At 39.5% G+C, this 15616-nt stretch overlaps 1 protein-coding gene across 7 annotated transcripts in view; it reads right to left on the bottom strand.

Moving 5' to 3' along the window:
* Positions 1-15616, bottom strand: part of DZIP3 (DAZ interacting zinc finger protein 3) — a 117394-nt gene that overhangs the window by 75715 nt on the left and 26063 nt on the right. For 4 of the 7 annotated variants that reach the window (XM_075542554.1, XM_075542555.1, XM_075542558.1 and 1 more), the window contains 3 exons: positions 12473-12573; positions 11482-11554; positions 4034-4189 (listed from right to left, as the gene is read on the bottom strand). In XM_075542554.1, coding sequence (XP_075398669.1) covers positions 4034-4189; positions 11482-11554; positions 12473-12504 — 261 coding nt within the window. In that variant the 5' untranslated portion in view covers positions 12505-12573. The remainder of the gene's footprint in view (positions 1-4033; positions 4190-11481; positions 11555-12472; positions 12574-15616) is intronic. The other 3 variants (XM_075542556.1, XM_075542557.1, XM_075542559.1) reach the window with 2 other exon arrangements.

Here is a 15616-nt window from a genome sequence, read left to right on the forward strand (position 1 = left end):
CTTTCTCCAAAATTACTCTCATTAGGTGTTTTCAAAAAAGAATCCAATCAAAACAGTGGCATTCGAGAGCATCTGCTTAATCCGTTAAGTTCAGGGCAGAGAGGCCACCTCAGAAGGCTATGATAACTATTTGGGGGACCCAAAAGGGACCATCTTGATAGGTGTTCTTAAAGGACGCGGGGTGATCACAGGAGTTTACTGGGAGAAATTTTAAGGAAAGGGACAATAGCACTCTGTGAACATGGCTGGGAAAGTTCAACTGGGGATTTCTGGTTTCTCCTATACCACAACACACCTGCTTATTCCGAGTCCTGCCCCTTCAGACTCTTTTTGTTCCCTAAACTCAAAGGACAATTGAAATAAACACAATTTTCTTCCCTACAGGATGGTAACACTGTCTTTTTGATATGGTGTGAATCAAAGAGTGCATAATCCCTCAGGAAAAGGTTAAAGGTGGAAGCACCACCATCAGAAGTAGATAGAACTAATGAAGGATATGTAGAGGAATCCTAATTTCATAGCTATATTTTTTATTCAATAACTGTTTTCATAGTCTTGCAGTAATGCTTTCGTAAAGCAACACCGAAGTTCTACTTCAATCAATAATTGTCTGATTATCATATCCAACAACTGAAAAAGATATATAAAACACATTTGTTTGGAAGCCCTGGAAAGCTACCAAAATAATGAAAAACTTTGGGGCCAAGAAACAGGTTAGTTCAGAATGACTTTTAGAGCCATTTTTCTCTTTAAGGTACTTGCCATCCTCAGACGGGGCTGCCAAGAGGCTGGGAAGCTAGGCAAAGCTCTCAGCAGATTCGTGCACACCTCATGCTTCTAGTTGAAAGCCTGAAGAAACACACCCTCAGAGTCAGGGTGTCTCCTTAGGTGCCTTTGGAAATGGACTCAGCTGGGAGAAATTGAACGAAATTTGTTTATAAGTGAATAACGGTAGGGAGTAGGGAATGGGATCAAGGCAGGAGAGTCTTTAAATTAAAGGCCACAGGAAACTGAAAAATCATGAACAAAACAGGACAGTACTACCTGCCTCAAATGGAGAGGGAGCTAGGATGCTTCTGTACCAGCTGCTCAGGCTTACTGAGAGGTTTTGAGTGGGGAGACTTAATTGCTTCAGATTCGGGACTACTGTGCATATAAGAAGTAATTAAACTAAGTCCATGGCTGTTCAGTCAATTCCTACTCAGATCAACCCCACAGGTCACAGGTAAACTGCCCCATGGGGTTTCCGAAGCTGTAAGTCTTTGCAGAAGCAGGCTGCAATGCCTTTCTCTTGGGAGATGGGCTGAAATGCCAACATTCTGGCTAACAGCAAAGTGCTTTCCCACTGAGTCATCGGGGTAGAGCCTGCTTTGAAATTTTTCTTTGAAACAGCCTTGAAGCATAAAAATACAGATGAACTACATCGGCTTTGCCATGAAATCAGTCCCAACTCATAGTGACCCCATGCAGGGTTTCTGAGGCTATAAATCTTTACTGATACCCTCATCTTTCCCCCAAGAAGCAGCTGGTGGGTTTGAACCACTGACCCTGCTGTTAGCAGTCCAATGCTTACTCAACAACATCATCAGGGTTCTTTAAAAAGTGATGTTCTCCAGAAATTAAATTAGAGGTTAAAAAATGGACGTTCTCCAGAGGAGTAAAACGAGAGGACCCAAGGGATGTAGGTAAGGAGCTGACCGCCTCAGCCTCAAATGGCAAACCAGAAATAGATCTTTCTCCCTGAAGAGACTGAAGCTTAGAATCATCCCAATCCCTGATGGAATTAAAGATTTTTGTCCATTTTTATAGCTTCTTTTCAATGGAAGATTGTAATAAAACAATGCAGGCTTAATATTGCCAGTAGCAGAATTCTCTAAGGTCTTTTCAAGGACAATAGGATTTGTATTACAGATTCCATGTCCATTCATGATGCTTACTCACTTTTTACTGTTTTTTTCCTACTTAAACATTCTTGGAATTTATCAATATTAATAGTCTTTTCAAAGATCGGGTTTTAACTTTGTTGACTCTGTTTTATTCCATTTCTTTAGTTTTAGCTCTCATTATTACTGCTTTCTTTCAGTTTCCCCTAATTGCTTTCTTTTTTCCTAATTAATATATGTATTTCAAGCTCTAAATTTTCATCCAAGCACAATTTTACGTAATAACATGTTTTGTTTTATTTTTCATTTAGTTCAAAATTTTATCTAATTTTCATTCTGATTTTTATTTTGGTTGTTAAAATATCTAGATTAGAGGCATATGAGTATATATTAACTTCCAAACAAATAATTTCCCAATGATCCTGACTTCGAAATTAGTTAGAAAACATATTCTGTGCAAAAAAAATAAAAAACATATTCTGTGCATTGTGATCCTTTGAAATTTGATGAATCTTGCTTTGTAGAATACGTATAGTCTATGTTTGTAAATGTTACATGTGCACTTGAAGAAAATGCTTATGTCACCATTGTTAAGTTCAGTGCTCTATAGCCGTGGTGGCACAGTGAGTTACACACTGTGCTGATAATGGCAAAGCTGACATTCTGAACCCCCAGTCACTCCAAGCACGGGGCAAAGACGAGGCCATCTGCTCCATTATAGATTTTAGGGGCAGTTCTCCTTGGAACGACAGGGACACGATGAGTCAGAACTGATTGATGGCAGTGGATCTGCTAGGGTTTATTGATGTCAATTAGGACAAGTTATGATAGAGCTCTACTCATTGTGTGGTCCTCTGTCAGAGAGTAACAAAGGTACCTTAAAATCTCCCTCATTTGTCCATTTCTTCTTCAGTACTGTCATTTTTATTATACATAAAATGTCTGTAAGAACTTGGTTCTAAAAAAAAAAAAAAGAACTTGGTTCTATTTCTGGGATGTATTTTTCTAGTCTTGAAACCTTTCTGTGGAGTTAGGAACAAGTAACATCATCTGCTAATTGATAAATAATGCATAAATCACGTCAGTTAAGGTTATACTTACATATGGTCTTATTTATGTTTTAAGGTCTTATTTACAGTTAAAAGGTTTTAACCATAATGGTATTAATTTGCTTCATGAAAATAATAAAATCTGTAAGCAAAAAGGCAAATGTGGATTTTTTAAATGATCCACCAGTTCGTTTTCTGTAAAGATTAATCAATGCCATTGAGTTGATTCCTATTCATAGTAACTCTATGGAACATATTAACATTGTCTCATAACGCTTCCAAGATTGCAAACCTTTATGGAAGCAAGCCGGCACACCTTTCTCCCGTGGAGTGGCTGAAAACTTTGAATGGCCCCCAACTGGCTAACAGCCGAGCAAATAACCAATGTAACAGCAGAGCTCCTGCCTTACAGAGCACAGCCTTGGAACCTGTGACTTAGCTCCACTCTCTTCCATATTGTCCCCACGAACAGGAATCAACTTAACAGCAAAGAGTTTGGGGTTTGGTATTTTGACCCTCCACTCCTTCAGTTAAACACACAGAGAAAAGAGTGTCTTTTATTTTAACTTTAGAAAATAACATTAATTTAACAAATGATATTCATCTTGTGCTGAAATGATTAGAAATTATTATCAAGCAATACTATATTTAAGATGGGAAATCTACAACATATTCTCTTCAATATTTTACTTATATATTCCCAAATTTTACATATTAGTTTCTTTTAACATTTTTGAAAAAGTGTCAGCATTTAAACAATTAGGAAACCAAAAGCAGGCCCCTATCCCAGAATGACCTGCTTTATGTTATTAATAAAATTGGAATGCACCCCAGCCCTTCTTGCTCACAGCACACAAGGTACAAACCCACTACGCCCACTGCCATCAAGTAGATCCTAACTTACAGCAACAGATACGCAGTGCTGCCATTATTCCTGAGGGCCCAGGGCCAACCACTTCTCTGTGACTAACAAAGTGCAGTTAAGGTTGACCCCAAGGATGTAAGAAATAAACGTAGATTTTGAGACCTTACGTGTAAGGTTACAGAATTGAATATTAAGAAAACGATAGTTCTGCCTCAAAGAATAAATTATGATCTTACCTGCATAACTGGGAAGGAAAAATCTTCTTGTAAAAACTTCTTAATGTGCAGAACCACTCCTTTTGGTACACCATTAATGGTATTCAATAACCTCTTAATTTCTAATAGTAGTTTAATAGAAACAAGATCAGTAGCTGTATCCTCTTCCAGTTTGTCCTAAATGACAGAATAATTTACAGTTTACATAATTATATTTATTCTGATTTATAAGAAAGTAACAAAATACATGCAGTGATCACTATAACAGAACTACAGAAAATCTAAGACATACACTGTTCCTGTTTTCAATGTACAACACAGCAGGAAATTAATGGTCCAAACCCAGTTTGTTTTATTGAAAGTTTGGCCCTATCTCCAACCTTCATTTTTTGCTTAAATATTATCCAGTCACTTAAACTTTTACCTGCACAAGTCAAAAATTCATGTACTCTCGTCTAAAAAGCTGCCCTGTGCAAATATGCTTTCCCTTTCTGCCCTATGCAAATATACTTTCCATTTCTCAACAGTATTTTAAATTCTATACTATTAGCTAAATTAATGATACTATCGATGGAATTACCATTTGCCCATGGGGATTATTTATAATAATTCCCAATAAAATAATGATTTCTCTAAAGTGAACTGTGGACATATAAAACCATACACACACACACGAGGGGCAGACCCCCCCAATGGAATTATTTTTCAATTTTTTTACAAAACAACATGATCACCTTCAAAATACTCTCCATTACACTTAACACATTTGTCAAATCTGATTCCATTCTTGGAAATATTTTCAAAACTCATCTGTTTGGATGGTTGGCAGCACCTCCCTTGTTTTTTTATTCACTTCTTCTACATCATCAAATCACTGGCCTTTCATGTCCCTCTTCACTCATGGGGGGAAAATGTCACATGGAGCAAGGTCAGGGGAGTAAAGTGCGGGCGGGCAAGAGAGACATGCGGTTCTTTGCCAAAAGCCGGCGCACTGAGAGGGCTGTGTGAACAGGTGCATTGTGGTGATGGCAAAACTAGTCTCCCATCTGCCACAATCAGGCCTTTTGTTGCATAGTCTTCTTTTCAGAGTCTCTAGATAGAAAGCTTGATTAACAGTCTGAACTGGTGGAACCAACTCCAAAGGCACTATCCATCCCTCTCACATTAAAAAAAAAAAAGCATCGTCTTGATCTTTGATTTCACTTAATGAGCTTTTTGGGGGCAAGGTGAAGATGGTGTCTTCCACTGGCGTGACTGATGTTTATTTTCAGGGACTTAAAAAAAGCACCTTGTCTCATCACCAGTAATGACTTTGGAAAAAACGTCTGGGTCGCTTCGGAGCTGTCCTCACAAAGCCCTGCATGCTTCCTTTCCTTCCACGCTGCTTCCTGGTCAGTCAGAACCCAAGGCACAAAATTCCGCAGCGACCTTTTTCATCCCAAATCTTGTTAAAGTTCAACCTTTCTCATCCCAAATCATCCGTTAAAATCCACTAAACTGAGCTCCAAGCTAGTCCAGCTAACTTCCCCATCTCTTCAATGGTCCATGGTTGGTCTTCCAGCACAAGTGTGTGCATTTTGACATTTTCATCTGTTCAGGAAGCTGACGGAAGTCCAGGACAAGGTGTGTCAGAAATCGACACTTCACCTTTTTTGAAACAACTACTCCTACACTTGAGGCTTGCCGATCGTACTGTCCTTGTCAGCTGTGTTCAACATTACAAGAGTTTCTGTGGCATTTTTCCCAAGCAGGAATCAAAATGTCACAGCTGCATGCTGTTCTCTGAAAGAGGCCATCATAAAAAACGAGGTTCGAGCAACACTGCTTTTACAGAAAAATTACTGTAATCAGAGAGAACCTTCCCAGGTGACGCCACTGGGAACACTACTTCAGAGCGAGTTGCTCAATGCTTGCCGAGCAGGAAAAAAATGTATAATGAAACATCTACCAGCGGGGCTTTTTCCCTTTTTTTTAATTGGGAGAGGGGTACCCCCTCGTGTATGTATATATATGTTAGGTAGGAAGAGGCAGGGACAAGGGGATTGTCCCTCTCCAGGCCTGAAGACCCCTACAGGAGGTTGGAGGAGAATCAGGCAAGCCCTTAAGCTTAGCCAGCCATAAAGACTAACTGGGCAGCCCCAGTTCAATTCAAGCCCAGCCAGGTGGGCAGTATACTTGGGCAGCCCACGTAGGCCCAGGAGGGCTGAATTCAGTCAACGGAGTCTACCAATACCTTTGACCACACCTCCCAGCCACAGGCCTCACTGCCCCGACCTCCAGCCCCACTGCCCTTCTTCCCCTCCTCCTTCACCTTCAGCTCCTGTCCAGTGCCACGGTCTCTCTGGCCTTGGGCCACCACGTGTGGGTGTGCAGGTTGCCCATGTTCACTGACTGTTTAAGCCTTTAACTTTATCCATCCTTTATAAAAGCCCACTTGGATCACAAACCAGACTTCAGTGTGAATTCTTTCCTGTGAGAAGCCAAGAACCGAGGCATTTCCCACCCGAGAAATCTAACATACATAAAATTATTTATTTTGAGGTCCCACTTAATCAGAGCCCTAACTTACAAACACATTCTTGTAATGTGGTCCTACTTGATGCTTGCCCTCATGAAGAGATCACTGAAGAGATGAGTGCTATAGCTAAGTGTGGTGAAGAAATCAGATGGTGCCTAGTTATCAGAAAGAACAGTGTCTGGGGTTTTTATGACTTGTCTTAAAACAAGCAGCTATCTAAGCAACACATCAGCTAAGGTCACACGGAAGAAGCACACCAGCCTGTGTGATCCAAGGACTATGAATAATAAAATCCAAGGCTGGAGGAGAGAATGGTATTAGAGGTCAAATTCTGAGTACGTGATTTGTAGAACGCAATGAACGACAATGAAAGCCCCAAATCCATTTTGCAGGTTCCCCATGTGGATTAGGTTCCAGGGAATCCCCTCTGACAACTGACAAAGGAGGTGAAAGGGCAGAGTTCATTGGAATTTGGACTAATGTAGATGTAGTGAGGTAAAAATTCAATCTACTTTTTATTACTTTCAACTTTCTTTTCAAATGAGGTTATTCAGTTTCATTTTGTTATCCTTATTAGTTTTATATTTTTAAGTGTTTTTCTTTATAAAATCCAGGATAGGTAAATCTATAGGCAGTAACTGGATTAACTGTTTCTTAGTCGTGGCAGGGACGTTAGGAGGAAATTGGAAGCTAATAATAATGAATACGGAAAGAAGAAAATGTTCTACAGTTGATTGTGGTGAGGACTGCATAATTCTTTACAATATGTTTAAACTAATTGTGGAATATGTGAATTATATGTCAATAAAACTGTTTTAAAATAAATTCACTTGAAAGTTATAAACAAAATAATGTAAGCATTCAAATGTAGAAATAGTTATCTTTCTTTTTAGAGGTAATCATGAAAAAGTTGGTATTAAATGTAAATTAAGTCTTTTAAGCATCTGCTACAGGTAAAAATGCATTATGCATTTAATTTACCACTTAAAGCAGGATAAATAATCTGGAAGAGAGAACAACAGGACAACAGTTACAGGGGGTATGGGAGAGGGGAAGGTGTGGGAAAGGAAGTGAGTGTTAACAAATCCAGGGACAAGGGAACAACAAGTGACATAAAACCAATGGTGAAGAGGGGGTAGGAGGTCTGATAGGGCTTGATCAAGGGCAATGTAACCAAGAGGAATTACTGAAACCCAAATGAAGACTGAGCATGATAGTAGAACAAGAGGAAAGTAAAAGGAAATAGAGGAAAGAGCTAGGAGGTAAAGGGCATTTATAGAGCTCTAAATACAGGCATGTATATATGTAAACACATTTATATATGATGATGGGTAAATAGATCTATGTACATATATTTCTAAGTTTTAATATTAAGGAAGCAGATGGACATTGGGCATCTACTCAAGTACTCTCATAACACAAGAACACTTTATTCTAATAATCTGGCACTCTGAGATGCTCACCTTCCCGACACAATCACTGAAGACAAAATAGGTGCATAAGCGAATGTAGTGAAGTAAGATGATGGTGCCTGGCTATCAAAAGATATAGCATCTGTGGTCTTAAAGGCTTGAAAATAAACAAGCAGACATCTAGCTGAGAAGCAACAAAGTCCACATGGAAGAAGCACACCAGCCTGTGTGATCATGAGGTGTCAATGAGATCAAGTATCAAAGACTCAGAGCCAAAAAATCATAATGTGAATGAAGGGGGAAGTGCATAGTGGATGCCCATAGCCAATCCGTAAGTAATTAGACATCCCCTTACAGAAAGGGCATGGGAACAAGTCAGGCCAGTCAGGGTGAAGTATCGCACCAATAAAACATACAGCTTTTGTCTGGTTCTTTAATGCTTCCTCCCCACCCACTATCATGACCCTACTTCTACCTTACAAATCTGGCTAGACCAGAGCATGTACATAGGTACAGATAAGAGCTGGAAACACAGGGAATACAAGACAGATACACTCCTCGGGACCAATATTGAGTGTAGCCATATCAGGAGGGGAAGGGGAGGGTGGGGATAAAAGCGGGAACAGATCACAATGATGTACCAATAAGCCCCTCCCAGGGGGATAGACAACAGACAAGGGGGTAAAGGGAGACATCAGACAGTACAAGACATGAAAAGAATAATCATAATTTATAAATTATCAAGAGTTCATGAGGGTGAAGAGAAAGGGAGGAGGGGAAAAAGGGAGGCGCTGATACCCAGGGCCCAAGTAGAAAGAAAATGCTTTGAAAATGATGATGGCAACATATGTACAAATGTGGTGGACACAATGGATGTATGAATGGATTGTGATAAGAGTTTTATGAGTCCCTAATAAAATGATTTTTAATCACCTAATACTAACTACCATAATTGATATACAAGCAATTAAGATTATAGTCTGAATAAACGTTTTTCAACAGGAAAGAGTAGAAGTCCAATGCTCATTAAATATTTGTCTTCTAATCAATATAGTGAAACCGGTGAGAACTAGGAATTGACAGGACTGCCTTGTTTTGCTCAGTTTTCATTCTTTGACAGGGTGCTTTCTTACTCTTACTCTCTTACTTATTGCTCTTTGTAAAAAACATTTGCAAAAGATATAGCGTCTGGGGTCTTAAAGGCTTGAAGGCAAACAAGCGGCCATCTAGCTCAGAAGCAACAAAGCCCACATGGAAGAAGCACACCAGTCTGTGGGATCACGAGGTGTTTAAGGGATCAGGCATCATCAGAACAAAAAATTCTTACCATAGTGAATGAGGGGGAGTGTGGAGTGGAGACCCAAAGCCCATTTGTCTGCACTGGAGATCCCCTTGTAGAGGGGTCTTCGGGGAGAAGACTAGCCAGACAGGGTGCGATGTAGCAACAATGAAAAATACAACTTTCCTCTAGTTCCTAAATGCTCCACCCCCATCCCCCTACTTTCATGATCCCAATTCTACCTTGCAAGTCTGGCTAGACCAGAGGGTGGACACTGGTACAGATAGGAACCAGAAACACAAGGAATCCAGGACATATGATCCCTTCAGGACCAGTGGTGTGAGTGGCGATCCTGGGAATGAAGAGGGAGGGTGGGTTGGAAAGGGAGACCCAATTACCAGGATCTACATGTGACCTCCTTCCTGAGGAACGGACAACTGAAAAGTGGGTGAAGGGAGACATCAGACAGGGCAAGATAGGACAAAATAATAATTTATAAATTATCAAGGGTTCTTGAGGGAGGGGGAAGTAGGGAGGGAGGTGAAAAATGAGGACCTGATGCCAGAGGGTTAAGTGGAGATCAAATGTTTTGAGAATGATGAGGATAATGAATATACAAATGTGCTTTACACAATTGATGTATGTATGGATTGGGATAAGAGTTGTATGAATCCCTAATAAAATGATTAAAAAAAAACGATTGTGAGTTTTTTCTTCTGATAGGTTTCTGACTTACACATGTGCCAGTTTCCCTGAACAATGATACTTATATTTTGAAAATTACTTGTATTGGATGATTCATTCATTTGTGCAAACTGATTTAATATTTAAGCAAAATCCAGGTGAAACTTACTTTCACTTTCCTTCTATATTTCTATGTCTGTACCTAGAAACACTTCTTCTGGATCTAACTCAAAGGTTCTTGCCTTTGCTCAATGAACATCTTTATGTTCTTTTGCCCATATTATATTTCTTTTTTTTAAACAATTTATTAGGGGCTCATACAACTCTTATCACAGTCCATACATATACATACATCAATTGTATAAAGCACATCTGTACATTCTTTGCCTTAATCATTTTCTTTTTTTTTCTCCTCTTTTCTTTTTTTACATTTTATTAGGGACTCACACTACTATTATCACAATCCATACATATACATACATCAATTGTATAAAGCACATCCATACATTCCCTGCCCCAATCATTCTCAAAGCATTTGCTCTCCACTTAAGCCCTTTGCATCAGGTCCTCTTTTTTTTCCCCTCCCTCCCCGCTCCCCCCTCCCTCATGTGCCCTTGGTAATTTTTACATCGTTATTTTGTCATATCTTGCCCTATCCGGAGTCTCCCTCCCCCCCCCTTCTTTGGGAGGACCTCCCAAAGGGAGGAGGTCACATGTAGATCCTTGTAATCCGTTCCCCCTTTCCAACCCACTCACCCTCCACTCTCCCAGCATCGTCCCTCACACCCTTGTTCCTGAAGGTATCATCCACGCTGGATTCCCTGTACTTCCAGCCCTCATATGTACCAGTGTACAGCCTCTGTCCTATCCAGGCCTGCAAGGTAGAATTCGGATCATGGTAGTTGGGGGAAGGACGCATCCAGGATCTGGGGGAAAGCTGTGTTCTTCATCGGTACTACCTCGCACCCTGACTGACCCATCTCCTCTCCTAAACTCCTCTGTGAGGGGATCTCCAGTGGCCGACACTTGGGCCTTGGGTCTCCACTCTGCACTCATATTATATTTCTTATTCAACAGTTTTACACTGATAATATCAAACAAGTAACTACTACTATGGCTATGTAAAGGGTATATATTTTCTTCTGCAAATTGAAAGAATAACACTTACAAGTAGCCCCCAACTTACAATAATATTGAGTTCCAACAATTAGATCTTAATTGGATATTTTTGGCTTATTTTCATGATTATTTATTGCCTTTTATCATCAGTGTATTTATAAATCCAATCTTTACTTGTCTTTGGGGTGTTCCTTATGGCTCCAGTAGTGCAGGTTTTTGTTTTGTTCCTGCTGCGGCGTAATTCATACTGACGGTCAGTCTTTGGCCCTCACCAGGGAGTGCCTCCAGTCCTTTTCATTTCAGCACGGAAGGCTCAGCCGTCTGGATATTACGATGGTTACTGAGTCTTTCCTCAGTCCTGACGCCCCATTCTTCTTCCTACAGTCCATCTCACTATTAGGAGTTACTAACAGTTGTTAACTAATTTTCTAGCTAAGGAGAATGAAATCTTTCTTACCAGTTGATCAATTGACTCTTCTAAATTATTCTCAGATTCCTCCTTAATCTGTTCCTCCACAAGGGAATCTCTGCTTCAAGTCAAAAAGATAGAAGTGTTCAAATACCGCCTTAAAGAAACACAGTAATAGTAATCAAGACTCTAACGACTGAGTTTGTGTCTGGAACGTATGTCACAGACGAATCATGGGTGTGGGCTCCATAATTCTTTAAGGACTCCAGTCAAAGAAGTTATGTCCTGCCCTGACTGGATGGTGATAAAACTGAAAATGGCTATAAAACTCCACATCTTCAATAAACTCTTTTAATTCCATTTTCTGTGAACCCTTTGAAGTCATATATATATATATATATATCATTATTTTTATATAACTTCTTCACTCTAAGTTCTCTCCCTCTAAATCTACACATTTGGACTTAAGTCTCTATTTCTAAGCACCATAGTTAGTTAATGATTGTAATGGATTGTATAGGACAACTCAATATTAGGAACCAATCTCTGGTCCTAAATTGTTGTTTAGTATGATATGGGAGAGGGATAGGCAGGCTGAATTCTCCCTGGATGCGGGGGACACAGTATCATTTAGCTTGGGCCCAATTTAACTACCATGAGGGATCCTATATTATGCATAGGTAATCTTCTATCAGGTGGGGCTAATAATAATACCTAACTCATAAGAGTTATTATGGGGTTGATAGGAATTGACCTATGCCTGGCACATAGAAAATCTATATGTTTGTGAATAAATAAACAAAATAATTTGATAAATAAGATATCAGTTTGGGATAATACGTCAAGTAAAGTATTGATGGTGCATGTCTATACTGATGGCTCCTGGAGAACTTTTCTAAAAGTAACTTTGGCTCAGTTCCCATCCTCCCTAATCAACGTCACTAGATTATCCCAAAGCATAAAGCTAACTCGTTTATTTGCTGCCCACAGTTATCTGGAACAGATAAAAGTTGTTGGTTTCTGTCGACCCAGGTCTTACCTGCCAAGAAATTCTTCTGCCAACGAATCCATGTTGCACAATGATCCTCTGCAAATGTCTTATTCGAATGCACGTAGATGAGCCTTCACTTCTGCTTGACGCTGCAAGAGAAATAATCATGTGACTCCTCAGGAGAAATATTAAACCATTCTCAAAGACAATGGAAATCATATACAGTTTCACCATCCAAACAGAATCATTGACTACATAGGCATATTGTATAATTTGTTGTCATATAGTCTATCAAACATCTTTCATGTTCTTCCATCGCCTGAATAAACTTTCTCAATGTCCACAAAGCAGTCAGTTAATTGGGTTATCTTGGACCATTTGCATGGAGTGAGACATTTCAATTGCTACCACTTGTTCTCCATTATATAATAATGGCCATGTGATAAGCCCCATTAAGAGTAAAGTTTTTTTCTATAGTTATGATTACTTTCTTTTCAGTTCTCATAGATCAAAAGATACAAATGTGTTACATTTCTATGTGTACTGGTATATGATATTCTAGTAAGTTTATAATGTATTTCCCCTATAGGTATGAGTTTCCATCTGACACTCTTGATAGTATTAATTGTTTGGCTTCCATTTTCACTGAAAGTAATTATGTAGTCACTTTCTAAATACAGTATGGCTCTCTAACTTCCTAAAGTAGGAAAAATGTCAACTATAAGATAGTCAGTCACACCTTCCCTGGTTCCACTACCAACAGATATTACAGATGATGTTTCCTGGGGGGAAAAAATTACCAAGGCAACACAAATTGAACTCAGAAAGGGAAACAGAGTAGTATTAGGATAACATATTTATTTAACTACTTCAAGAACATATCTCCTAAAACGAGACCATTTAATTTGTTTTACTAAGTGCCCAAGCCTCCAGGCTCCAATGCCCTCACCCAGGCTAGCCTCTCTTGCTGATAGCTATCAGAAGCTCTGTGTACATGAGCAAGTAAACAAGCTTTGGGATAAAATACTTTTTTTAAAAGTGTATTGAGCCAGAGTATCAAGACCGAAGCTATTGGTTTTCTACATATCTTCCATCTAGATCTATGCATGTCTGCAAGTACTGTTTCCATCTGTCTAACCCTTCCGGAAGAACTATGCACTCAATTTACATGCAGACTTGGCATCCTGGGAGAACTTCGATTGTGTTCCTTTTAAATGTACTTTGAGTCTGGGAACAGAAAAGGCAGAATGGGTAAGATCAGGGCTGTAGGGTGGATGGGGTCTCCCCAAAGAAATTGTCATAAGGCAGACGTTGCTACCCTCAGAGAACCAGGTGCACTGTTGCAATGGCGGAAAAAATTCCATGACACGAGTTTCCCAGCCTTTTTCTCACCAATACAGTTTCCAATTTTCTTCCTCCTGAGCATCCTGTGATCAAGATGACCCCTTTAGGATCTCCACAAAAGTCACCATCACCTTCTGAGCTCTTTGAATTGAACCAGCAGATCCCCTCAGAAATCACTGGGTTGGACCTTTTATTTGAAGTTGCCCTAATCAGATCGACCAGTGAGAGAACTTGCCTACAGCCATCCACTGATTACAATGATGTGTTTAGACACATTTTGCTTAGAATAAATCTGTGCATATATGAACTGGACAACTAGTAGCAGTAATTTTGTACGTGCCCTTGTCCAATTCCCCAAAGTGTGAGACAAAGCAGGTAAAGCTGCTAGCAACTTAAGGTCCAAGCCGTAAACTGATGAGCAAAAGTAAAGTGACAGCAACAGCATAAGTTAAACACATCTAGGTAAGGAACCTTGCCGTCAAGCATCAAACTGGAAGAACAGTTCCTCATTTGTTATCTCTACAACACATCTATCTCACTCATGGGACAGCATTTTTTCTAATAGTTTGTTTACTATATATTCATGTGCTCCATCAACAGCGAGCTGGGGGCACATTGCTAAAAATCAATTCTGCACAAGCAATACCCAAATCAGAAACAAAATCTCCCAAGATCCTTGTTAGGCCATCTGTTAAGAATTCAGATGATATTCACTCGAAGATATGATGTTTCTTATGATAAGATGATTCTTGATATGGTGATTCTTGTTAGCTGCCCTTGAGTCAGCAGCTAAACCGTGGTGACCCCATGTACAAAGGGGTCATACTACTGTGATCAGAATTCTCATTGCCTGAGAATTGGGGGGGGGGATGAGAAGGAGGAGAAAAAGAAGAGATTGTTTGTGAGCAGTATATCAGAATATTTTGACAAGAGTGAGCTATAAGACCCCATAGTCAGTGTCAACATTTTGGCACTGACCATATTAGAAATATTTACCACGAGGTATGGAAACCTAAGAGCAACACATCAGTCATTTAAATGGATTTAAAATACATTATTGACCAACTTAATGGAAGTGGGTTGGGGCTAGGTTATCTATCTGTCTGTCTACCTACCTACCTACCTACCTATCTGGGATCATATTGGGACCACTGGATATTTTGTCTCAGTATTCAAATGTACTCAATGAATTTTAACAAAAAGAATCATCGTGATGAATTTACAATAGCCTCCCCTTGGTACATGAAGCAGAGATTCAAGGTTTTCTCACTGTAAATTTCAGGGGACACATTGGGGATTCATGTTTGCATTCAGCATATGAAACCCTCTAGGTGCTTCCACTCCCAATTCTGTTATCTAAGAGATAGAAATCAGAATACCCTGGCTAACTTCTGGATCCAAACCTAAAATTAAAAAGTAAAGTGTGCATGGACTTAAAACTAAAACTTTTAATAAATAACCTCTCTTGTAAAGTAAAATATCAGTGAATTGCTAGACATTATATTTCAAGCAGTATCATATGTTTGAGTTATATAGTTATTAGACTAAAAGAGATTGATTGAAATTGTAACTGTTTACACAGTGACCATATATAACAGGAATAATAAATACCAACTGGTTGGCTCATACTGTTCCTGCTGTGCCTGGGTTCTATCTGCTCCCATAAAGATTACAGTGCCAGGAATCCTATGCACTGCCACGATGAGTTAGAACTGACTTGAAGCTAGTGGGTTTGGTCTCTATGTAGTCACAAAAGGATTGTGGTGATTGGTTAATGAACGATCATATACATTTGTACAACCAAGCTTGTCATACAAGGGGCAATGAAAGTATAAATCACTTATATGA

Source organism: Tenrec ecaudatus, chromosome 2 (assembly GCF_050624435.1).
Source record: "Tenrec ecaudatus isolate mTenEca1 chromosome 2, mTenEca1.hap1, whole genome shotgun sequence".
Lineage (NCBI taxonomy): Eukaryota > Metazoa > Chordata > Mammalia > Afrosoricida > Tenrecidae > Tenrec > Tenrec ecaudatus.